The sequence below is a fragment of the Cinclus cinclus genome, chromosome 7 (genome assembly GCF_963662255.1).
Source record: "Cinclus cinclus chromosome 7, bCinCin1.1, whole genome shotgun sequence".
Classification (NCBI taxonomy): domain Eukaryota; kingdom Metazoa; phylum Chordata; class Aves; order Passeriformes; family Cinclidae; genus Cinclus; species Cinclus cinclus.
In genome coordinates this window covers 24,407,416-24,433,725 of record NC_085052.1, presented here as the reverse complement: position 1 = coordinate 24,433,725, position 26,310 = coordinate 24,407,416, and the positions used below count along the sequence as shown (strand labels likewise).

General features: G+C 41.0%; 1 protein-coding gene across 1 annotated transcript in view; it reads right to left on the bottom strand.

Annotated features, from left to right (window-relative positions):
- LOC134046353 (L-threonine ammonia-lyase-like) overlaps window positions 1-24,637 on the bottom strand; it is a 30,386-nt gene extending 5,749 nt beyond the window's left edge. The window contains exons 1-11 of the mRNA XM_062496732.1: window positions 24,504-24,637; window positions 19,751-19,777; window positions 16,210-16,552; window positions 11,956-12,072; window positions 10,801-11,042; window positions 6,142-6,307; window positions 5,593-5,689; window positions 4,623-4,698; window positions 3,788-3,913; window positions 2,446-2,613; window positions 2,087-2,144 (exon numbers count right to left, since the gene is read on the bottom strand). Coding sequence (XP_062352716.1) covers window positions 2,087-2,144; window positions 2,446-2,613; window positions 3,788-3,913; window positions 4,623-4,698; window positions 5,593-5,689; window positions 6,142-6,307; window positions 10,801-11,042; window positions 11,956-12,072; window positions 16,210-16,552; window positions 19,751-19,777; window positions 24,504-24,637 — 1,554 coding nt within the window. The remainder of the gene's footprint in view (window positions 1-2,086; window positions 2,145-2,445; window positions 2,614-3,787; window positions 3,914-4,622; window positions 4,699-5,592; window positions 5,690-6,141; window positions 6,308-10,800; window positions 11,043-11,955; window positions 12,073-16,209; window positions 16,553-19,750; window positions 19,778-24,503) is intronic.
- Window positions 24,638-26,310: the final 1,673 nt, after the last annotated feature.

Here is a 26,310-nt window from a genome sequence, read left to right as displayed (position 1 = left end):
TGAACAAGCATTAACCCAGAAAGACACTTCACTAGAATTTAAAAAACACCAATCAAAGCAGCTCTATCATATTGATAAGTGACTAGAAGCCAAGTTTCTCTTCTTTAGAAATAAAAGGCTAAATCTAAAAGGATGATTAAATACTGAGGCCGTAATCTTGACAGGACAGATTTCAGTGTTTCAAATCAGCATCTATGCTCACTGCTCTGTTCTGTCAAACACCTAATCTATATCCACAGTCAAAAATATGCATTAAAGTCAGAAAAAAATGGGTACAGCTGCAATGCCTTTCTTGTTGTTACCTCCAGTACAACATAGAGTGGTGATTTTGGTTCTTAATCCAGGTTTAAATTCATGTCTTATTTTATGTGCTGTGATTTACATAAAAAAATGCTCTAAATATTTTAATGACACAGGTATTTGGCTCTTAGAAACAAGAAAGAAGAAAAAAAAATCCCTCACAAGTATTAGCTTTACTATGAAAATATGTGGTTTTTTTGTTGTACCTGGATTGAGCAAATTAATTTTGATGCTTACAAATAAATTCTGTATTTTACCCTTTTTGATTACTCATGCTTTAATTTTCAAAGAAAATTAAAGGTGATATCACTAAGATATCACCAGATAGAGCTGCCTGCAGAGGCCTGTACGTCTGGGTCACTACTTTGTTCTTCACATCTAATTATCCAATAGCCTCTTCCAGACTGATTGAAAGCCATCATGCAAATCCAATATCCAATTAAATTACACAGGGATGCAAATTCTTCCCTTCAACCTTTTTGTAGTACAACACTGTCTGTCCACTTCAAGGATCTGACAGTGAAAATATATTGTGTTTATAGTGCAGGGAATAGCACATTGGCATGTATTTACTAAAAACTAAAAAGAAACAAAACAACAACAACAACAAAACAAACAAACCAAAAATATACCCCTCTCCCCCAACCTGCCAGAGTCCCTCTGGTCTCTCTGAACACCCACCTAAGACAGTAGATTTCATTTAATTTGCTTAATAGCATCAATAAAACCTCACAAGCCTCATTCCATAAAAACGGCATTGAAGACTTTGTAAGAGTTACAGGTCTTTTTGAATCTAGCCTTCAGTAGAAAGTGTTTCCAGGGCTAAGTTAGTCACTCAGAGGGATTTATCCACCTGGTACAGCGAGTGTCACACTATCTCCAAATCACCCAAAGCAGTGAGCTGGCCTATCATCATGGCACACTGCAGAACAATGTGGGTTAAGTCCTAAATGCTTGAGAGTATTGATGATATCATGCACTATAGTGATCTTTAACCTACCTCTTCTTTATATCTGCAAGTGAAAATATTAAGCAGGTTTTTGCATCCAGGCGGGAAATTAAATTTAAAGGCCAAAGAAAAGAACTTGCTTACCCAGTAACATTTCTGCACCCCAAATAAGAGCCTGTTTAGCAAAGATCTCTAATTTGACTTCCACCTGAGGTTTCTCAAACTAAGTCAGGTTGGACCTGGACAGCGATCACATGAAATCAGTAGGACCACGCCTTTGCCAAACCAGTTGAAATAAGAGATACCCCATGAGACAAATGGTCCTTTTAAGAGACACCATCAGCTGGTAACACCTCTTCACTCTTTCTACATCCAATACTGGACAAATGAATAATGGCTTTCCTCTGTGTTCCTGATGGATAGGAAACAAAAAAAAAACAAGGATTCCTTAAGAGTAAGGGTGTTCTCTACATTGCTTTAAGGCAAACAGGTGAGACAATTACAACCAGCCTACACAGCTGGCTCTTCAAGTTCTGGATGGATGCTGCAAGCTTGCTCACCTCCTCCAGCACCCTGCCACATGTCAGGAGGGTTCATACCAGCAGCACTGCAATACAACACCTGGAGTACTTCACCAGGGTGTTGCAACAGCAGGTAAAACTGGTCCTGTGTTATTTATATGTCTGCTAAGTGTTTGGCAAGCAGCTGTATAACACAGAGGAAATAATCTCTGACAATCTCCGTTGGACTTCAACATAGGCATAAAGGGACAGGAAAACAGAATAAACCAGGGGAGGCCAGTACTATTAGAGAAACTGAAATTGCATCTCATCTTACCTCGACAGTGAAGAGCTCAGACGTCACAAATGTGCGTTCTTGCTTGATATCCAAAACTCTATATCAAATAAGGGACAAATTAGAGATCACAACAATCCCCTGTCATTGCAGAACAGTTTATGTAAGTGTTTGGAGTGTGTTCTTTCTGAATTAGACACAATTCTATGCTACAAAGGTGCTTTCAGATTGGAACAAAAATGAAGTAAATAAAAATTTTTTTGCAATATAACAAGAAAAAAATCTTTGATTAACTAATTACTTACACACTTGGCTTCAGAGATGTTTGGAAACATTTCCCAATATTTAACAATCTTTCTGATAGTCTGTGATTAGATTTCCCAACTATTAGTCTCATTTACCTTGCTTCTTCCCGAGCCAAAATCTCAAGTAGCTTTGACATGTCTCCTGGGCAGTCAGAAATCACAAGAGAAAATCTGCACACTCTGTTATCCAGGGTCAGGGCACGAGCTATGCACTGTTGCAGTAAATGTAATTCCAGGTTTCCACTGCATATAACAACTGCCACTCTAAAAATAGACAGAAAAATAGGAGTTTTGATTAGAGTAAAAGAACCATAAATCATAATCACCGTATCAATATCAGCCTAAGGTCTGCTAGAACTTCCCCTCCATAAGTATTACATGTCATAGAGCCATTGTGAGCAGGTAGGGGAAGCCTAAAAGTTGCCTGCATTAGTTGGTCTGAAATGCTGTTTTCATTTCCTGGAGGTTTGAGTTTTGTTAGAGATAATTAGCTGGAGAACTGAAGGTCTAGGTTTCAAGTTTTAAAAATTTGATGTAATTCTCCCCTAGAAGTTCTGAGTTTCAACCTCTTACCGATCAGACAATGTGTATGACCAAGGCCTTCTGCAACCATTGATTAAATTCATCACAACCCTGAAAAATGAGTGCAGAAATGTTTCAAGTGCAAGTGAAGAGCCACATGATTAGTCTATGAAAATCTCTCTCTGCAGAGTCAAATCTAACCTCTTTCAGACCAAACCTTTGCATTTTCCCTTTTATTTCAGCTGTCCTGAAATGTGTTGCTGCTCTGTGTGCTCTTCTGAAGAATTGCCTTTGCAGAATTTTCATGCACAATGCTGTGCACTAGAAATTTTATTTTATCTTGAGGACATGTATGTTTAAATACATCCTGGACTATGACCTGAGCCAAGGCTCAATCCACTTAACTGCTGAGTCCTCAAGCTGAGAGTCAAGGCAGCATTTAGCCACACATTCAACACTAAGCACAAGGATAATCAATCCCTCTGACTATGTGGACAGTTCTCAGGACTGGAGGCAGGAGCCACTGGGTCACTGCAGCAGACAGCCCAGCTCCTGTCCCACTACAGACAGGGCTGGATTCCACAAGGGGAACAAGAGGAGACAGTGACATTGTTGTGGCAGGTGCCACAATGCCTCGTGGAGCTGAAACTGCCCTTCCCCCAAATACCTGAGAATCAAGGAAAGGGACAAGATTTGTCAGGTCTCCAGGCTGGCATTTGTCTGGTTCAACACAGTCTTACCACCTGTGACCTGTCTAGTCAGTCTGAAGTTTCTGTCACTGATGAGCCCTTTGCCAGTTCAGGGGCAGGAACCGCCTTGTCACCCAGAGAACAAGTAGATTTTCACCATTTCCTAGAACCAAGGTACTCAATCCCATGTTTTTGTCACAGTTTCCTGTTTGCAATAGCTGCTGTACCTTTTACCCTTCAACTCAGGCAGCTTCCCTGCCACCAATGCTGCAAGTGCAATGGCTCCTTCTGCATCAACCGTGGCTCGCTCGTACTCCAGCAGCCTCAGCATTGAAATGAGGACGTCCTCCTCCCTGAATGCAAGACACTTGGGTCAAAACAAATCAAATCAGAAGAGCTCCCAAATGCAGAACGTATTTATTTATGTGTAATTGGGTTCTTGCTGTCCACCCAGATACATATGACCCCAAGTTGGTGTTACAGAATGCTGTGATGCTGGGGGTGAATGCACACCTCCGACTCATTATTAACAGAAAGACAGGATGGCTTTTTTTTTATTAGAAATATTAACTAAATCCTAGTAGCAAGTATATTCCACAAATGTGGCCTTTTTTAAAAGATTTAGAAAAGGTTTGTCAAGGGCTGCCTTCGAGTGTTATAGAACACAAGGACAAGTTTTACTCCCAGAGCGTGACCAGGTAGTGGCAGCAGAACCCTTTGGCCAAAGGATCAGTTTGGACAACACTTCTAGTCCTATCACTTAGTTTTAGATAGTCCTGTGAGGAGCTGGGAGTTGGTCTTGATAATCCTTCATGGGTCTCTTCCAATTTGAGATATTCTGTGATTCTGTGGTATGTGGCTCTGGGTTCAAAGTCTTCAGTGCCCCTCTTAGAAGGAAGGTACCCCATGCCCACACTCCCCCAGTCTCTGCATGATGGTAACTGCTGCCAACCTGCTCTCTACTGCACATGCAGAGACACCATACCCTGCTGATAGAGCACATTTTTCATGTACAACAATGTCCACCCAGTATTATTAATTTCACTGTTTTTCTTCACCTACCTCACAGAAACAACTTTATCCACAAGCTTCCCAGTCAGCTGCAAAGAATTACTGCCAAAGCAAACTCCACTCACATCTGCAGATTTCAAAAGACAAAAATATGAAGTTGGCTGCTTTACACATGCTCAACATTTTTTTAGTGTCCTGGCTGGTTTGTGCCCTTAATGAGTGCAGCACACTGCTGTTATATGAACTTAAGTTGCTTGATTTTTTTCATGCGACAGAAACGTATTTGGTAATGAAAGACCGAATCTCATAAGAAGATTTTGCCATTTTGGACCCTTTCAAGAGCCTTCTGATACTTCACTGGCATTGTTGCAGTGTGAGAGTGACCCTGCAGCCCAGTGCTTTTCACTGTTCAACAAGGCTCAAAGGAGAGGAGACCCAAGCATGGCACTGGGCTTGTTAGCTCCAGCAGGACAGCTGGTTAAGGGTGCACACACAGGCAGAGCTAACCAAGAGAAATTAGAAGTTTCTGATAAAACTCCCATTTAATCCAAAACTGCCAGAGATTTGAATATCAGGCAAACAGGATGTTATTAAATTGCTTAGCAGTTGAGATTTTTTGAGCAAATTATATGAAAACAACTGTACCATTTATAAACACTACTGTTCTGAGAATAGTTTTGTGTTGAAAGACTTAAGCACTGCATCATTTTCCTGCCTTTTCCCAAATTAGTCTTTTACACAAGAGCTTTCCCATTGATTTCACTGGTTTAGATCCTGCATGTGATCACAGTGTTCAGATAAATACTCTCATATTTTTAAGTATTCATGTGCACTGGAAATAGTGTTTTAGCCTATCAGCATGGGGGATAATGTGTCAGAAGTTGCTCTTACAGCTTGAACTAAATTCGGACTCTTCAGAGAACTTCCTTAAAATATGTTTGAACTGAAATAATAAGAAAATAATCTAGCTGGAGAAGTCTGTTGCAACCTTTACCTCCCAAAGAATACTGCATTTTCTCACCTCCATAGAAGTGATGATTGTTGCAGGCCTGGTCATCAGTTGGGTGGCCAGCTTTTAAGGACTGTTGCAATACTGGGAAACTTTCAGATTCAACTCCCTGAGGAAGAGAGATGTTGTCACTTTTTTATTGAACCAGTTGTAACAGAAGTTACCACCAAAGTAGATAGCAAAACCTACAGGAAGTTCCTCTTCAAATTAACAATTAATTTCAAGTTGCAAAACAACCATGCTACCACTAAACTTATTCTGTGGCTTACTTTGCACCAAATTTTTCCAGTAAGAAATTATTTCATAACACAGAACTGGATTTGATTTGCTTAGGAAAAGTCTTCTGACACTTTTCTCTTAAATCCAGCCAAAGAGCCAAGGGACAGAAACTTCCCAGGTTCTTATGCAGGGTCTTCTCTGAGACAAAGCCCACGGGATGGGAGAGTTCCTGTCCCCAGCACAGGCAGCCTCTGCAAGTGTCACTAGATACCAGTGTCTTTTGTAAACAGCTGTGGTGAAAGCCACCCAAATGCAATGCTTAATAGGTGAAAGGCAACTTACAATTACAGAAATATGTGGGTTGAGGTGTTTGAGTGCAGCAGCTGACCCTGCCAGCAAGCCACAGTGGCCTCCTGCAGGGAAAATCACAGCGTCCAGCTTTGGCACCTGCTCGTACATCTCCAGCCCCACGGTCCCCAGGCCTGACAGGTACACAGCACTATCCTCCCTGTGGGAAGGAAGGGCACAGATCAGCTCTCAGGGGTCACAGTTGCCAGTGCAATAATAATTCAGTCCACTACCTTCAAGACACTGTTCAGCAGAAAAAGATAAATGTGAGAGCAAAGCAGCAGCACGTGAGGGGAGGAGGTGATGTAGCAGGATGGTGCCATCAGGTGGACCATAGCTTCTGCCCACCGGGAGAAATCTTGTGCTGTAGACCAGCCCCTCAAAAAGTCTTCAGACTGAAGAGCATTTAACTCCCATTGTTATCAGGTGTTTACAGAACTGGCAGGGAGAAGTCATGTTTCCATTGCCATAATTTCCTTCAGCTTCATAAATTTTAAATGTTGCAGTCCAAACTATGATCAAAGCATCAAAAGAAAATCCCCTCTTTACTTATTAGTGGATTTAATGTTTGTGATGAATGGAAATTTTGGTGAGATTTAAGCAGTGTGTTCAACCTCACAAATACCAAACAGATTGCTGGAGTTGTCTTTCCACAGTCCAGGGCCAATATCTGATACTTTTGCATTAAGTGAAGCATTTAGTCATGCCAAAATATTCACTAGTAAAATACTTTCAGGCAAATGTAACATAAAGAATAGGGATGAGCAGCACAAAAAAAAAAGAAGAGAACTCTACTATACAGTCACATGACTGACTTGGATCTGTTTCTAAAAGCTGGTTTGCATTTTATTTACAAGTTAGCAATGACGTAAATGTAGAACTATATATAAGAAAAGAAATATGAGCTCTCTGCACATTCTGCTTTTTCTGGCAAACAGAATTATAGATCCAATGACTGTACTTGATTTACTTGACCCAAGGATGTTTGGGTACTAGGACACTGTCTCTTTATTACTGCTAGACAGGCACAGAGAAGCTCAGCATAGGAGCACAGAATTCCTGCAAAACTAGGGCCCTTAAGAAGTTACCTCACATACATATCAAGACACAGAAAGCTCCTCAGGGCAAGGGTCTATATAACTACATAAGGAGGGGTAGGATTATGAACTTCTGCTCCCACAGCTCCTTTGCCAAAGACAAAGGCAAGAAATCACAGTGGAATAAGTAACTGAATCCTTGTATTTACTGTCTTTATCAAGATACTCAAGGAGATCTCTCCTCCTTCTTATATGTGACAAAATGTACCAGTGGCCTCCTGAACAATTCTGGGGACTTACTTCCAAAAAAGATTCAGATCAGAGTTTGTGGAGTTGCCCCTGCCATAGTTACATGGGGTACAAGAGGTCCTGCAAAAATTAAGGAAGGCTTGGGATATTCAGTGAAGGAATAAAGCCTCTCTAACAACTGAAAACTGTCCAAATGAGACTGCTCTGGGCACGGAGAGCTGTTAGCAATTCTAATCTATATGTAAGATCATCATGTTTTCCTTGCTAACATCCAGTTGAAACATCAGTTCACTGCTCAGTCATCAGCTTTTATAATAAAGTGGGTGATTTTCTTTGAATTGTGACTGATAACTTTTGCTTTTTGAAAACAAACATATCTCCGAGTATCATATGCCATTGAGGCTAAATGAAGGAACAGGGCAGATAAATCTAAAGATGGCGGACTGATACAAACATTTTTGAGCTGGAGCTAGAAACTTGGATATCTGCCTCCTGAAACACGTGATACATCAACAATCAAAGATGGGCTGTCAGGCTTTAGCTTTCCTATGAAGTTCTGGTGCGGCAGCTAGAAGGCTCTGTTCCTATCTGTTCCAAGTAAAGGGCTCAGAGTCTGTTGGATAGAATAACAGACTAACCAGATCACAAATGATCAGGTTGGATCAGCATTTAGATATGGAGTTACACAAGAAAAAAATGGGCTCTCCAGTAAGGAAGGTGTGCAGCACTCTTTCCTCCCTGACTCACAAAGGAATCTCTCACGTCCTCATGGAGGTACTGAGTTAGTTATTGGCAATGGTCACATTGCACTTATAATGAGCTCCTGAGCCCCTGTAGTTAGTAAAAATTTCATGCCATCTAGGCAGCAATTAGGCAGACTAAATGACTGAATTCCAATTTGAAAAATCACATTTCCTTCCTGGGATTTCCCAGGAAGTTGCAACAAGGTAAAAGTCATCTATTTGAATTCTTGCATGGTTGTTTTCATAACACAGTATTTAATTGCACTCAAGCAATTAAAATCAAGCAATTTCAAGCAATGGTAAGAGCTGACAGTGACACACCCAGCTGCAGGGCATCACCCCTGCAGGTACAGCCAAACCCAGTCACGTAGTGTCTACTTCAGCAAGGGCAGAATGAACTACTAGGTGAAGAGACACAGAGACCAAATTGCTAGGGATTGTATCTGAGCTGGAATTAAACTGTAATAAAATGACATTTCAGACGTTCCATTCTAACACTTGGGAGATCAGCTGGTATTTTACAAACAGCTTTGGCAAGTGGCAACAATGTGTGTCAGACCCAGATGGAGAAGACTGGCTATCCATAAAGGCATACATTACACTGGGAAATCTCTCCAAATCTACACCTAACAAAATATTTTTCAGATATCCCATTTTGAAAAGGCTCATAACTGAAGTGGGGGTTTCTTCCCTTTTTCCCACCCTTTTCAGTGAAAAATTGCATCTGTGAGGTTTTAACTAAAGATAGTCACAGACTGAAAAACTTTGTTTCTTGTCACCTGAAACCTAAAATAAATCAGAGTGCTTTAGTATTATTAATGGTAGCATGTACATTTTGAGTTCCTCAGTGTTGGATGCTGAAGTTCTACACATGCATTGTCCCTGAAGCATCATGAACCTGGAGAATATCTACCTTATGTAACTTAAATCATTATTTAGGGAGGAGGTTACAATAAATCAAGTTACAATAAAGTAATTTAGTTCTTAGGTGTGAATGTGATAGTTGATGCAAGCCATCTGGAAGTTAACACATCAACTGAAAAATGGCTGACAGAAATTTGGAAATCACGAAGTTATGGAAAAATGTGGTTTTCAAAGAAGTCTAAAAGTGTTTAAAATTCTTTGAGATTCAGGGCACCTCATTCCCCACCAAAAATCCAGGTCTGGTACAAGACTGTGCCCGTGGTGGAAGACCAGGCACATGAACCAGCCCTGTGTGCCACTGGCTGCTGCAGGGCTAAGAGAGGAGTTGAACACTACAGTTTGTAGAGTTGGGAAAGAAGTGAGGACTTCCTCTGTTCTGCTCATTCTGGGATCTTCTCTCCAGGCAACACCACTCATCACTACTGTGTTTAAGGCAGCAGTGCCTGGGAGCTGGAGGGGAACGGGCACTCCCTGCAGGAGATGCCACACAAACACCAAGAGCAGGATGAAGCCTGCACAGAAGCAGCAGTGGTAGGGGGGCAATAACATTCCAGCTCAGGACATCAGATTCACCCCTCTGTGCTTTTGGAAAACTTTCTCTTGAAGAAAGGTAAAAAAATAAAGGAGGTGGGGTGCAGAGGGGGAAATGCATAAGAGGCTACAGATGAAAGAGAAAAGGTATCAGTTCTAAGGGGTTTTGCCTGTCTTATTTATGGGCTTTTTTAGATCTGCCTTGTCCAGTGACCTCAAATAGTTCAAATTTAGATTTATGTTCATCCTTAACTACTTTAAATGTATGCGTAAAGCAGCTTCTTAATAATTTTTTTTCAAGGCAGTATCAGTTTTGTTCCTAACACCAGATATGGGAAAACCTTAGAGTATTAATCTTCTCTTGCTCCACATTATCCTGCTGAACCCTTTGCACTAAAGATTAACTTTTACCCACCAAACTTCAAACAGAAAGAGCAGAAATGAACACTAGCCTTAATGCTTTCTGACTGAGTTCCTAAAGAATTAACCTACAGCCACCTGGTGAGGGGCTTGGGACACAAGCCCTATGAGGAACAGCTGAGGGAGCTGGGATTGTTTAGCCTGGAGAAAAGGAGGCTCAAGGGTTGCCTTAACACTCTCTACAACTTCCTGAAAGGTGGCTGTAGTCAGGTGGGGTTCTGGTCTCTCTCACCAGGCAGCAACTGGCAGAATGAGAGGACACAGTCTCAAGCTGTGTCAAGGGAAAATTAGGTTGGAAATTAGGAGAACATTTTTTATGGAAAGAGTGATCAAGTACTGGAACTGGGGGGATGGTGGAGTCACCATCCCTGGATGTGTTTAAAAAAGACTGGATCTGGCACTCGGTGCCATGGTTCAGGTCAGGTGTTAGGGCATGTGTTGGACTCCATAATCTTGAAGGTCTTTTCCAACCTAGTCATTCTGTGAATTCCATGAATCATATTAGCCCACAGAAAACCCTAATCACAGCGTTTGCCTAATTTAGGGGCAGAGAAGAGTGTTTCATTTTGGTCTCCATCCCCAGTTGTTACAGAAAGACATGATTTGCACCTGGGAACATGTAACCATCCATGTTCCAGTAAGAGGAGCCTCTTGATGAGCTGTGATAACATTTTAATGAAACTAATTGTTTTTGCAGAGCTGTGCAAGCACCTCATCAGATCTTTCTTGTGAGCCTGGCTTTCACTTACTCTTCAAGGTAGAGGTAACCGTTCTCCTGCGCCAGCCTCCTGGCGTGCACCTGGGAATCCTTGGCTGCGGTGCCGTAGGAGATAACCATGGCACCGTACTCACGGCACATCCGCACCCTGGCCGGAGCCGTGCCCGTGGGAACGATGACAAACACGGGAATACGGAGCTCTGAGGCGTGGTAAGCAACAGCCATGGAAAAGTTACTGTCCGAAGCCACGATCACCCCTTTTCTTTGCTGCTCCTGAAAAACAGAGCTGCTTATTGCACATTATACGGTGTCACACAGTCGTCCCCATACGATCCTGGATCGTTCTATTCATCTGACTTCCTTTTTTCCCTTCACTAGCTGATTGAGTTGAGACATTATGGTACAGTATATGCATGTCTGGTGTGATCTGAGGATTTATACACGAAGCTAAAACAGCACAAGAGCAATTCCTGTGCCTGCACTCCTCTGGGTTCAATTCTTGTTCCATTGGAAAGAGCTGAAAAAAATCCAGCTGATCACAGAAGAGCTGATATCTGATCCCCCAGAGCTGATATCTCTGCTCTGCCTGTATGAAATTATTTCATTTCAGGCTTCCTTTTAATAGAAGATGTAATTTATATTGCTACAAAGGGCAGGAATAACCACTGCTCTGGGCTGCTGTCTCATGCCTATTATAACAATTATTACTGCAGAGACTCCTATGACAATGGCAATAATCTTCCCTGACAAATGATAAATAAGCTATTCATGTAAGAAAACTGAAATTCATTACAAAATCAATTGGTGATCTAGATCCTTGTCATCACTCATTGTAATTCAGTTTCATCATCTCTTATGAGTTTGGTGGTTTCAACATATCAGAACTACAGTACACATAAAAACACTTGCATCTTAATGTCACAGGAAAATGCTGATGTTTCCATTTTGCAAGCTTTTGTTTCAAACATTTTTAAGAATTTCACCAGCAGATCAGCCAATTGTAAATAAAGCAGTATTTTACATTCAGACCTCTCTCTGTTCACATCCTGCATTCAGTACAATGATTCTAAAGACAAGAAACATTCTGATCCCATGGAGACTAGAGGTAAATTTGTCTTCAACTCTGCTCCATTTTCATGAAGCAGAACTAATCTACTTCTTTTTGAATGTTGACATCTTGCTATACCTGAGGCAATGACATCAGAAGGTAAAGTACACCTCGTTCCTTCACAGTGCCCGTGTACTGGAGGAATTCCTTCTTCAGGTAGATGTCCATTCCATACTGCTTGGATAGCCTAGAATACTGGAGTACATAAATAACATTATGTCAATATATCTACCATTAAGAAAATTCTTCCACACCCCATCAGCTTCCTGGTGAGGCATGTGTCCTACTGCTATATATGAGCTCTAAAAAGTAAAATTAATCTTCTGGTTCTTTATAAATACACAACAGTGTGTTGTTACCTACCAGGTCTTTCTGCTTTATGGAAGTGATTTTCAAATTCATAGCAGTGAAATATGGACCACATGCCATTAAGAACTCTGAAAATATCACTTGATTTAGATATTACTGTTCAAACACAGGCATTAAAACAAATATTTTCAATTATCTCAAAACCCATGCTTCCAGCACTTGCCAGAACTGGATATTGAATATTCAAAAAATAAGGTCATCATCTAATAGATACAAAAGCCATCAGAAAATACCTCCTTGAGTTCTATTATGGCTCTGTTATGTCACCTACTTTACTAATATTCTACTGGCTTTAGAATGCAAAGACATTTCTTACTCAAAGAAAGATGGAAATAATAAAAAACCATTTCCCAGGGCTGTAGGCAGCAGCTTTTTGGAAAAGTTTAATTTTTGGAACAGAAAGGATGCCTGAGCTGAGGGGAATTAGCAAGCACATTATGTGTGATGCAGTGCCTAAGTGCACGATTTTTAAAAAATTTTAACGGCAAATATTTGTTAAGTTTTATAAGGCACTCCCAGCATGCATCAACAAGTTAATTTCCTATTACCATATTCACTAAACCAAGAGTTTTACAGAAGATAACTTGTGAAATAGAGCTGCAGCAAACCTGTGGGTGCCAGCTCCCCAGGCCTACTGCAGCTCTATTTCAGAACTGGCTCCATCTCCTCTATTGGCTGCCAAAGCAAATGTGGCCGTGGTGATTTAGGGGATCGAGTCCTCATTTAAGATAAGTTACAAAGTGAGGCAGATCCAAAACCAGCATTGCAAAATATTTATCTCAAGCAATATCTGCCTGTGTCATACATACATCGTACAGTGCATGCACTAATGTGTACTGACGTTTTTCAGACTGCAGGACTTTCCAAGTGAATTTATAGAAACAAAATATATCTGAATCAGATACTTGCTTTAATGTATAGTTACACTACATGTTTCAGGTGAATGTTTCAAGGCTTTTTAGTGGATTTCCAAGCCTATGTTAAGTTCCTCACCCATAGGTGGGGCCAGATTCTCTATTTTGCTTCTGAAAATCCTGACATAAGAGCTACCACTTGCTGCTCCTTGGCAAATCTGGCTGCAGAAACTGATACAATGGAAAGTGCTTAGCACACTAATAGGATAATGGTTTATATCCCAAACATCCTAATTTATGGAGAATGCCTACGCACAATAGAACAAGAACACTGTAAAAGTAATGCTACTAGTTCTTCACATACCGTACTTGTTTTTGTAGAGAATTTTGGATTCTAGAGCAAACAATGAGAAAAAGGATTTAAGGACACAAATCCCGTGAATAATAAAGTTGCTAATTCTCCTACATTTAAAACTGTGTCATTAGTCACTCTTTACCATAGGGGTGGTGTATTTTAGATTGATATTTTTCTTTAATTTTGATATTCAGGATTTTAATTCTTTAGGTCATTCTTTTTGTCTTCCTTTAACTGAGGATTTTTTCATATAGCCTAAATATAGCAATCACTTCTAACAAAGTAGGCATCAGTGCTATTTGCAGCTGAACTGACCTGATGTGTGACCTCATAAGACTCATTGAGCCAGCCTGTAAGATTTCCCTTTAGTCACTGTGATCTTATCTTTTACAGATACCATGTTTAATGTACAACACACAGCACAGCCTCCCTCTGGCATCCACAAAGCTAACACAACACAGCCCTTACAGCTCTTCCATCAGCAGCCAAACCAGGTGTCCAATTTGATGTCAGTTCCTAGTTTTCCCATGCTCACTCCTCTTTGACATGTTACAGTTCACTCACAATGCCATATCTCAGCTCCAAGGCAAACTCCTGCCTAGGGAACCAGGATGCTCCATCCATGGTTTTACCTGTAGATTAGGAATCACACTGCAAAGTGTTTCTCCCTTCAATTAATTAAATGGAGTGACACTCACTTTTTTAATCTAAATAAATGTCCTTGAAAGGGGCTCCTGCCTCTCAACAATGAGTTAAAATAAAGGTTTTCTGTGTTTTTCTTGACATCACTCTGTGCTTTTGAAACAATGCATGAAAGGCACTAATGACTTCAGGAGGAACATTACTTTGAATAACAACAGTCACAGGCTATTTTCACACTAAAATATACGGTTTTAAAATGGATGTAGATTGTCCACTATTCTGATAATTTTAAAAGCATTGTTCATTAAAAAAAAGACTAAAGAAAGTGAAACCTGCTTAGCTTGAAAGAGTAAATGAAGAAAGGGGACACAACTGGATTGCATAAATCTGCCAGGGACACCCAGGAGAAAGGAGCTATTTAAGTTGAGGGCTGTCATGGTTTAACCTCAGCTGGTAACTAAACATCATCCTACCACTTGCTCATTTCCCTGCCCCTGTGCTGGGGAGGAGATGAGAATTGGAAGGGTAAAAGTGAGAAATCTCATGGCTTTGGATAAGAGCAGCTAGTAAGGATAAATAAATACATAAATAAATAAATAAATAACAATATAATTAAAAGGAAAATGACAAAGAGAGGTAACTAGAACCTAAGAAAGACAGCTTATGCAGTTGCTCACCACTAACCAGCTGATGACCAGTTAGGCCCTAAGCCACATGCCCCCAGCCAACTTTCCCCTTAATTTTGTTGCTGAGCAAGGTATTATATGGTATAGGATGTCCTTTTGGTCAGTTGGGGTCAGCAGTTCCAGCTGTGGCCCCTCCCAACTCCTTGCACATCCCCAGTCTTCTCACTGGTGGGATGGAGAAAGGAGCAGAAAACTCGGGTCAAGACTCTATGTAAGAGCTGCTCAGCAGTAACAAAAACATCACTGTCTTATCAACAATATTTTCATCACAAATCCAAAACACAGCCCCATTCCAGCTACTGTCAAGAAAATTAACTCTACTCTAGCCAAAACTTCCCTGCATTCCAGCCAAATCTTTTGTGCCACCTTACAGCCCCAACTGTCTTGTACCAAGTCCTTTGACGCTTCTTCAGTAATGTGTTACAAAAAGCACAGCTATCCATATTTTGGGAATGCTAGGCTAAAAACCCCACACTGGAAGTAGTTATGGTGTCTCTGGATCAGCAGGCAACATATGGGAACAAGGACAACTGCTGCAGTTTGAGAACCCAACCACTTCACCCCAGGTACTGCTAACCCCAAGCAGACTGCAAGGTTCTTACCCTGTGCATGCCAGAAAAACAATCCACAAGGATTCCTTGAGAGCGCGATCTGGGGCTGCTGCTAGGAATTGGCATTTGGCAAAGACACTCGTTTCACCCACCAAAAAGAAAAGAGATTACCCAGAGAGCCCAGAGTAGCCTGCCTGAAGAGCTCCCAACAGTAGAAAAGTGAAAAAGTATAGAAATACAGCACAGCTTGCCTTGTACTTCTCTTGTACTTTAGCAGACCTTGTACGTTGATGGGGGTATCTCAGTCACTCCTACACCAAGCCTGATCAACAGGTGCACGCGTGTGTGTGTGTGTGTGTGTGTGTGTGTGTGTGTGTATGTGTCTTAACATCTTTATTTTGCTGAAGACACTTTTGGCAGAAATACCTGGTTATAGAACATATCCAGCCCTTCCTGGTCAACCTGACTGAGAAGGGAAATCTGTACCTTCAACCCTCCAAATACAAGGGCTGGTTCCAAACCAGATCCTCCCACAAGAGTGCTTACCCAAACACTGGTAGTCTGCCACCTCCAACTCAGCTCCTTATAGCAGGAGTTTTTCACTGGGACCATAATACCACAGTGCATTAAGTCTATGCCTAATGTGGTTTATCCTTTGTTTACCGGTCACTGCATTCTTTGAGGATTTAGGTTAGTGTAAACAGATAAGAAGAAAATTATTATTGACAGTTAAATACAGTTAATATGAACATGAGTCTTCTTACACAGATCTATCTGCTGCAATTCACACATACCCTTTCTTCATTTCTATTCAACTTTTATAAGGAAAAAGAAAAGAAACAGTGGAAGAATGCAAAACCAGAAAGAGTCTTTACCATACAAGGGGTTTTCTGAACACCATACTGGATTTTGAAGGCTGCTGCACTAATGTCTTCAAATCGAATCAGCTTGTTACAGCTTGCCAGGCTGGTCCTACTGCTTGGCTGAGGGATGCAGGAAAGGGCATCCCTAAGCAATTCCTCATTTCGGCTCACTATCTTCATTTCCCAGGTCTTCACGTCCCCATTCAGGTAATCCTCCTCACCAAAATCCTTCAGTCTCTCGGGGTTGATAGAGGGTGGCTTCTGCCCAATGAGGCCATTTCTTACAGGCGCATCCTTGCAGCAGTGAAGATCACAAATTGCTGGCATATCTTGTTTCTTTATTTTATTGTCATCCCTGAAAACAAATAAACTTGTTAGAAAGGCTTGGATGATTAAAGGCTTGATACTTAGCATTTTAGAAGGATGCACACCTCAGCAGCTCTTTGAACAGGCAGAGTGAGTTACTTCTGTCATTTTACCCTCCTGTAGGTGTACTGAAAGAGACTGAAACCTCCCAGTTGTCAGAAAAGCCACAAATAACCCAACACATGGGCAAACTGTGAAACTGTCCTACCCAAGAAAGTAAAAAATATATAATCTGTGCTGTCAGGACAGCCAGACCTTCCTCAGTACTCAACATTCAACCAGCAATGATCCTAGTTCAGTGTTCCAAAAATTTTGGAATAACTGGAATTCTATTTTCTGTAGGCAACTCTATATTTTTCCACAAAGGTGAGCAGCTGCTGCAGACCATTCCCATAAACCATTAACAGAGTACCAAATGCCACTACACTGTACATAAGAGGTCTGCTCTCTGCCCTTGCATGCTTGCAGAGTGTACTCCTGACAGCCATCAACTGCCTTGTGATGGGAGGGAAATCACTTTGATAAGGGATAATAACTATATCCTCCTACAGAGCTAAAGAACTAGGTCTTCTGATCTGTGGGTTAACATTTCATGGCTAAATACATGTGTAGAAATGTGGTGGCACAAAAATCTCCTTCCCCAAGAAACTTGGGAGAGACAACACCTCTAGAAAAAGTATTGCTGGATTTGCTACCTTCAACTGCCTGACTCTATGCTCCAGAGTGTTCAGTTCACAAGGAACAATGTACTGGAGTGCAGGATTTTGCAGCCCTATTAACAGATAAATGCAAAACTTTTAGGAATTCTTGGGATTTGGAGATTGTTATGGGGAAAAGGAGCATTAAGCAGTGATTTAGAAAAGAGCTGATATCACCCCTGGTTTATGGCTATGATTAGACAGATGGTATAAAAGCCTCTGCATGACTCACTATTAGTCTATTTGGTAGAAATGGTTTTCTAAAAACAAACTCGTTAAATTGTGTCAGAGATTCCAACATTATCTCCAACAAAAAATATTTACCTTTTTCCTAAAATAATTTGGGTCTAAGTTTTGCAGTTATTCATCAGCAGGGCTGGATAAAGCATATTTTACAGCAGCGATCAAATGAAATGTGAAATATGCTTTGCAGCGACTTCCAAAAGAATTTTAAAATATTTAAAAACATCTGTTTTTTGAGCAATTGCCCACTTTGGGCAGTAGCATCCATTTCCTTAACGGTATCAATAATCTGTGCCAGTAGCTCTGGCTTCTATTACACTTCCAATTTTTCCACTGAGGAATTCACATAACAATATGGGCAACATTAAATGTTTTATTATTAGAATCAAGAAATATACCAGTAGCATAAAGCATTCGGTATATCTTCACGGGACAATATTTTTGTAGCAAGATCTTCTCTCTCCAAAATTAATGAGAACACTAATTTTCTAAGAGAAATAAAGCATCTACACATCTGTAACCTTTTTATGTTGAAACATATGATCTAAAGTATTTTCCCAATACTGCATCTCAAAGCTGATACAGCCTAACACCAGGAGTTATGCTTTCAAATCAAATAACTTATCAAGTAGCTCTGTTCTATACCTCTCTGCATCTCTGCTCCATTGGGGTTAGACAGCTGGAACACTTCATAAGGATGTTAAGCTTCCAGTGTTAGTTTGGGTGCACGTTAGTCTGCTTATTGCAAAGCTGAGTACCAGATCAGATTGAACCCTGTGAACTTGTTACAGCACAGCCCCCACAGAAGCAACAACAGCAGCAGCATCCAAGAGGACACAGTGTTGTTAGAGTTCATTCCATATCTCTCCCTTCTGAAAAAATATTTTCCCTATCACAGACTCCCATAACCACTCCAAAAGGAAGAACAGCCACGTCTTATTTCTGAACATACTGTCTAATGTCTAGCAAGCATTAGCAATGAATTATGTTTCTTACACTGGAAATGGGTTAAAGGGGTCTATGTAGGCTAAAAAATATAGGCAGATCAAAAATCTGTGATTTTATGGGTCAAATTTTTTATCCAACTGGCATTTGAGATAGAAGATCAATTCTCATTTTTCATTGCATCTGTTACAATCAAAAAGTCTATAAAAACACCTAGCCAAAGACAACCACAAGAAGTTTACTGATGAAGCAGGATTCTGTGAGAAAGTAGAAGTGCATGGTAATGCCTCACCACACCAGTGCCATCAAATATTTGTATCTGCAAATAAAAAGACCAAAGGGGTATATTGATTTTTTTTGCCGTAGTCTTAGGTTTCCCTTTTTTAGCAGAAAAAAAAAAAAAAGGAGAGAAGTAAATCAGATTCTCAGTCCTTGATGAGCAGTACCACTCTCATGACCAGTGAGCATCTGCTCAGGACTCCAAAGGAGACCTTGTGACCACTGGTAAAGAAGAACAGAAATTCAAACAGCTGTAAAATATGTATAGGCTTTTCAGGCTTGAGCTAGATTTCGAGCACATCTGTATTATTACCATCTCAGTATTTAATACAAAAACTATCATATATTTGCATCTGAAAAGTCAGCAGCCTCTTTATCAAGAGAATATAATTCTATTGTATATATATGCATTGTATGTATTTATTTCAGAATAACTTTGATTCTTCTTCTACACCCATATTTCATTCATGTTAGAGAATGACATTTTTCCATATTGAGCCCACCTGGATGTGCCACAGACCCTCCTAGTGCTCTCAAACTCCCAAGGTAAACAGTAGGCTGAGGTTTGATCACCCATCACAAATGGGCAACTAATGACCCTATTGGGTCAAAAGTATTTCTTGCCTCAAAAGCTTTCCACATGCTTGGCAGAGACCTATATGAATTTCTTTTACAGGAATAGCCAAAGCAGGCAGCAAAGCATGCAAGTGCTCACAAAAACACAGCACGTGACTTCCCAAGCACAGTAACAAAATATAGCCCCTACTCTAGCAACCATGTCCACCAGATGAAGATCTGAGCCAATATAAATACAAACCCCAGCACTATAAAACACTGCTCCTTTCAAATGGAGCTTTTCCTTTTTTGGAGTCTGTCAAAAGTTTTCATTAAAAGGTCTGTTTATTTCCAGACATAAAACAAATACCCAGCTTGCAAGCTTTGTTACATGGTTATGAATTACAACATTTTACCTTTAAAGTGATTAGTAAAAGCAAACATGAAAATACTGTTTATAAACCTACTTTTTCAAGAACAGCTGCTCAGCATAACTGGAAAAAAAAAAGAGAAGATCCATATGCAGACATTCCATAAACAAGGCACAGGAAAAAAAAATATAATTTGTTTATGTAGATAGCTTTACATATTTTAAAATCTTAAAGTCAATGCAAAGACAGTGTGTACCAAAATGTACTTCTACAATAATAAAGAGCAACAACTTGGAATGAATAATTTTTCTATTTCCAGTTTGGTTTTTTGAACATACTGATAATCATCAAGTTAAACAGCACTAGGGAAAAAAATTCGAAAACAGTAATGTTAGCAAGCTAACAAAAGAATAAAAATAATATGCAAAAATAATATTGGGAATATAAAAGGCAATAATGCATGCTATACCTAAAGACCACAATTTTTGCCTTTGTTAGACAGAGAAAGAAATGTCCAAGTGTGCAATGATGGACAGTTACCTGTCCCCATCGTGAAGCACTGCCTCCCTCAGGACCCACAAAACAGACTAAACAGGTTAAACTGATGCACTGGATCTCCTCAGCTTCTAAAACTGAAGGAGCAAAATCATGCATGTCCAGGGAATGGCAAATTATCAAAGACTAGTCACCATTCTGCCCAGTATAAATGTTAGGGGGAGATGGTATGAAAGTATCAGGTAGAAAATCTAAAATTTCCTGTCTTAGAGAAAATAATTGGCTCAGAGAACTCATTGCCAGAGGACACTAGGAAGAACAACAACGTAAACAGGCTCCTAAAAAATGCACAACTAAATGGAAGTAGCGAAGTCATTCAAGAACTAATCTGTGATTCAGGAAGCTCCTGAGCACTTGGCAAACTCCATGAAACATATGAGAGGAAGTGTCTTAGTTGGCTTTTATTTTTCTCCCATCTCCATTACTAGCCACCCCTAGAGAAAGGACACAGAGGACACGGAGCAGGACATGGAGGAGAATTGCTCTTTGGTCTGACCCAGTGTTGCCATTTTGATTGCAGATATACCCAATGCCAGTAGTTGGCCTATTTGACAGCTTTTACACTTTCAAAATGAAACATGTTTTGAGGCAGACATGAAGTTACAATTATGGACATACATTCCCATGTACTGGTTCAGACATGGAAATTCGACTGTCACAAAAGGAAACGAATTTTAATATAAGACTGAAAACAGCCTTTCTTTGTTATTTCTACAGCAGCTTTTGTCATCTGCATTCACAGTGATGCACATTCACTATTAAGAGGGACTGACTGGTAAATATAAAAATTTTCTTAAGCAAGAATACTCTTGATGTTTGTATATTTTCAAGCCTAATCAACAAGAAGGGAGATTTAATCCATTAAACAGCAGCTAACAAGCTCCAAGCGATGTTCATGTGCTAGAAAGGCAAACTGCTTGTTGGTAGAATTGTATCAGTAATGTTTAGGGCTTGACATGCTTCAATGATCTTGGACCTCATAGGAGTTTAACAAAGCTTGGGGAGAAGGATGTACCACTGATAGTGGACACAGAAAATGCAGAATTTATGAACCCCAAGGACATTTGGCAGAATTCCCAAGATGAACGAGAAACTACCAAAGCCAACTCAGTAGCTGTGCTGAAATCAACTCCAACTGGGTGAGAGGTGATTCTGGCAGGGGAAGATTGCAACCACCAACCCAAGAAACCACTGACCCAAAAGAAGAGAAAGACTGAGCATGAGGACTGATTAGCATGAGAAACAAGAGAATCATTAACCAACAGAAGATAGAATACTAATTAATAAGATAACTTCTACCTAATGAAAACTAATTCCTTTGTTTGTTAATATGTATAGATAGTTAAAAGCATTGATAGTTGGTGTGCTTGATTTGTGGAATTCACAGAGCACCCAGCCTTGTGCAACTCTCAAATATAAGAAATTACTCTCTGTGTGTAATTATTGGCTTGTTGCACACCAGGTAAGGAATCTGATTTTTGTGGAACAGTATAGCACAAGTCCTGTGGAACACTTTAGCATCCATATAGGCCTGTGCCATGACAAGAATTTCCAACTCCAATGCCCAGTTTGGGCTCAGCAGTCACAAAATATTAAGCTTGAATACCCCTTCAAACTTATATGCACATGTTCACTATATGTGGATCTTTAATTTTGTCTTTTTTCAATGCTTTGGGTGTAGGGTTTCTTAAGCTTATACCTATATGCTGCCATCATCTTCAGGCTCCCTGAAGACTTCCCTAGAGCACACTGACCGAGAGACATTAGTAAGATACAGTTTTAGACATATTTGTCATCTGCTTTCACATAACTGGGCTCAGATCTTCTGCCTGCAAGTTCAGAATACTTATTAAAGAAAAAGGTGACCCCTCTAAAGTCACTTCTGCCTCCTTCCTCAGTGTTGAGCAGAGACAGGTCATGTACAGGGGGCAAGGCAGGGGGAGCAGCCTGCTGCAGGTAACAGTGTGCTTGGCTTATGACTGCAATGTGACTGGGGCTAGGATCTGCTCTTACAGGAGTGAGAAAGAGGCAGTCCTAGGATATGACAGAGAGGGCCCTTTCCCTCGCCCAAATCCCTTTTACCCAGAACCTCTCCAGCTCCATTAATCCATCTAATTCCATGTCCCAGTGCTGTCTCCTCTGACCCTGCTCACTGCCTGAGCCTCCCAGACCCCTCTGATTCTTTCCCTGTTTGTTGCAATCCCCTTTCCCAGTAGGTCCTAAACATTCCTGTTCCATCTCAACTCCTCTTCTACCTTTTTACCCAACCCCAAATGCATCCAAATACTGCAATAGCAGCAATTCTCTAAAACATGTCAGCAACTTGTGCAATTGGGACTTTATGAAAGACAAATGGTAGAAAAACAGAGGCTTGCTAAGATAAAAGTGGCAAGAAGGATGATAACAAATGTCATCTCCACCACCAGGAATTCAAGGTTATGACTCTATATAGTGTCTGAGTGCCCTGCACACCACTACAGGGTGATGAGTAAGCTCCTGCAGGCACAGGAAGGAACACAAGACCTCTCTTTGACAATAAATTTAAAACAGATCAAAGACAATACTGCACTCTAAATATGACTGATTTGAAGTATCAGTATTTTGTGCAACACTAGTACTTAGAAACACCCATTTGTGACTGTACCACTGCAACTAGTAGCATATACAGGATGGAAATACAAAAAGCAGGTCTGACATTTATATACCTAAACCCTATGCAAAATGATTGTTCCTAAGTCGCATAGGAATCACCAACACTTTCCTGTAAACAGAAAGACAAGTTCAGCAAATATTAGCTCAACTTTATTGATGGAAACTGGGACACAGATCCAGTGACTTGCCTAAGACTTCCGCAGGGCTATTTATCAGAGTGTCTTAAAGACAAAGAGATCAGGGCTTAGTAACCAGCCTGGATGACAAAAGTGTAAGCACTGTGACCATCCAGCACAGATAGGTACGTACATAACCAAGCCTTGAGACTGAGCAGGCCTTTATAACTCCACTCACCATGTACAGATCTGACAAACCTGTGTGATGCTGCACCAGCAACACACACAAAGAAAGCTCAGAGTCAGGCAGGAAACAACCAAGCTGTATTATCACCTCTGGTAAAATCTCTCCTTACTCTTAAGTAAGTCAAACTTACCAGAGTCTGAACCTAGCACCATATATGCCTTCATCTGCGGCCATAATCTATTGCCATTCTTCTGCACACACTATGCACATGTCATTGCTTACTGCTGGCAGTGGCAACCAGGTGTCAGCTGCGAAATAGATAACACTAGAAAAAGCAATCTGAAAGCAAGAAGAATTCACAAGGCCACCCACTATGGAAATGTTGAAGCAGAGGTAACCAACTGTCCGTCAAACAGACCCATTCTTCTCAAAAGCTCTTATACATCATTCATAGCTGTACATGTCAAATCATCACTATCCCAACACTGCACAGAGTTTGACAGCTAAAACTCTTCAAGCAATTAAACTTTTTCCTAAGTTGAATGTATCCGGAGTCTAGAGGTTTTCTGGTGACTAACACATCTTCATAATCCATTTCCAATTAGGAACGAATAGCATAACTCAAAATAGAGGAAAGAGTGGTCCTGTGCTGAAAGGAGATTGGCAGTGCACTGCAGAACAGGTCAGATGGGTGACTTCGGGCAAGCCCTCTTTGCAGTGCAGAGGAACTTGTCTTCCCCTTCATTAACAGCATTGGGCCCACTGAAACAATTTATGTCTTAAATGTTAAAAATATCTGTGACAAGGAGATGCAGGAAATGAGAATTGCTCCTTGTTTGTACCACATCTGGTAAAACCAGAGTGTGATCTCAGCAGTGGTGACCAGATTATAAAACTGAGGGAGAAACAAACTATGGAAAAGGTTAAGAATGAGGTTGCACAATACCACCATGCCATGTGTGTGCACAGCCTCAGCTCATGCTACACAAGGACACTAGATGACTCTTTAATTCCATCTGCACCATCCAAGTCTGAAAACAGGAATTTAAGATCACCGTAACAAAGACAACCATTGAACTGTAATAACAGGATCTGACATGGGCTACCCCAAGATAAATTTTCAGCAGTCCATTGCCCTGTCTAGGGTTATTTCTGAAACCATACTCATGAAGAAATAAAAAAAGCTGAACTCTGTGGGCTAAAAATACTCAAACCTCCACCATTTCCAGAGCAGCACATGCCCACAGAAGTCTGGGAGATTATGGAAAATTACAATTTCCTGGATTTATTCTTGTTTGATTTTTTTAAGAAAGTAAGGAAAGGAAAAAGAAAGCATTACCTATACAGCACAGCGACTAAATAAACAACGAGGCGAAGCAAAACTCCAACTATGACACCATAAGGAGGCAGGAGGGGTCCAGGGGTTGTCATGTCCGTGGGCCTGGCCCTGGGTGGACCCCGAGGGCTGACCATGACCCGTGAGGGGGACAAAGGAGCACTCTAGCTCTAAGTCAGACAGCAATATTCTCCAACCTTTGCCAGAAAGGATCGTAGTCTTCGTCTTCCCTGTAGCGGTCCCTGGGACTTCTGTTTTTTAAGACCCTGAAGTAGATAAACTGTGCTGCAAAATTCATTGTAACTCCTGATGCAGAGCAGAGCTGGGAGAATGCTGGCAGGGGACACACTTGCCTGTGAGAAGTGTGAGCCCTGCACTGCTGGATGGAAATGGCAGGGGATGTGCTGTAAGCAGCTCTCAGCGCTGGCTGGGGGAAGTGCCTTTGAAAGAGATGGCTGCTGCTATTTAAAGAGATTATTTCAGAGCCCAACCTGTCCTTGTCAATTTAAGTCAGGGCCTGGATTATGCTTGGGTGACACTCTGTTAGCAGGACACTTGAAGCTTTAGTTACTTACTGCTTAGCTGTGGAGCATGATCCCATCAGGCTACAGGGCCAGGACTGAGCAGCAGGAAAGGGATGCCAGGTTTGGGATGGCTGAGTTTCTGCAAGGATCCTTTAAGGCAGCACCAAGGGACACAAGTTCTCACAACTGAGGCAACAAGGAGACAGCTCAGTTTGTTCAGGTCTTACCTTGGCACAAGTCTCTGTAGCAGAAAAAAAAAAGTAGCAGAAAAAATACAGGTATCTAGATCATAAAGAAAAGAAAATACCATCTAGGGGAAGGACTCCAGCAACTGCTAGCTATATCTATATAGATACCTGTTACATCTGTCTGTCTATGGGGGTTTATATATCTATATAGAAATACATATGCAAATATCTATATAAACTCCACCTAAATCTGTCTCTTTTTTGCCCTGAGAAAGCAGTAGCAAAGGCAGTCATGCTTCCAGATACAGAATGGCTGTGCAGTGGGGATGGGGCAGAGGTCCTTTGGTGGTACCTCTCCTCTCAAATACATCCCTGATGGAGTGCAGACTGCCTGGAGATGGACCAGGTATCCATTTCCAGGTACGAGTGGTCCCTCAGTACCCTCTGCTTTCTACTGAGAGCATACAAAATCCTAATCTCCAAGACAGAGAACAGATATATCATAAAATCTAACCCAGGATGTGACCTAACTCTCCCCAGAGGATATCATGAGAAACACTGTAAACTGATTTATATGGGAGAGTCAGAATAAATTATCAGATAGTCTTCTGGGATCTCTGGAAAGTCTGAGCTGTGCTGGTGGAGCCTTCCCTACACTAGCATGGCAGGCACAGCCATGTTCTCTTGACTTCATCAGTACTGATGAAGCACCAGATTGACCTTTTTTCCAGTTTCTCACACACAAACCCTTTTTATTTTTCCTCTTCCAGGTGGTAGATGTGCAGGTTGCGCTAGTGCCACATGCTACAAGTAGCCACAGCCCAGCAGCACTCTGATGACAGGAGAGATGAGGAAAAAATGCACTCAGCTGCTGCCTGCACTTCGCAGTCCTGTGGCCAAGTTAAGTTCAAGTCAACTTCACTGGTGCCTTGAAGAGCAGAGGGAAGGCAAGGGCAGTTATTACTTTGTTCACAAGACATCTGAACTGCAATGGTGGGCAGGAAATGGAGCTTTATAGCAGTGAAAATGGCAATTCCTTTGGCTTTTGGGTACCTGGGGGTCCAGACTGATGCACTCTTGACATAAATTCAGCTCCTC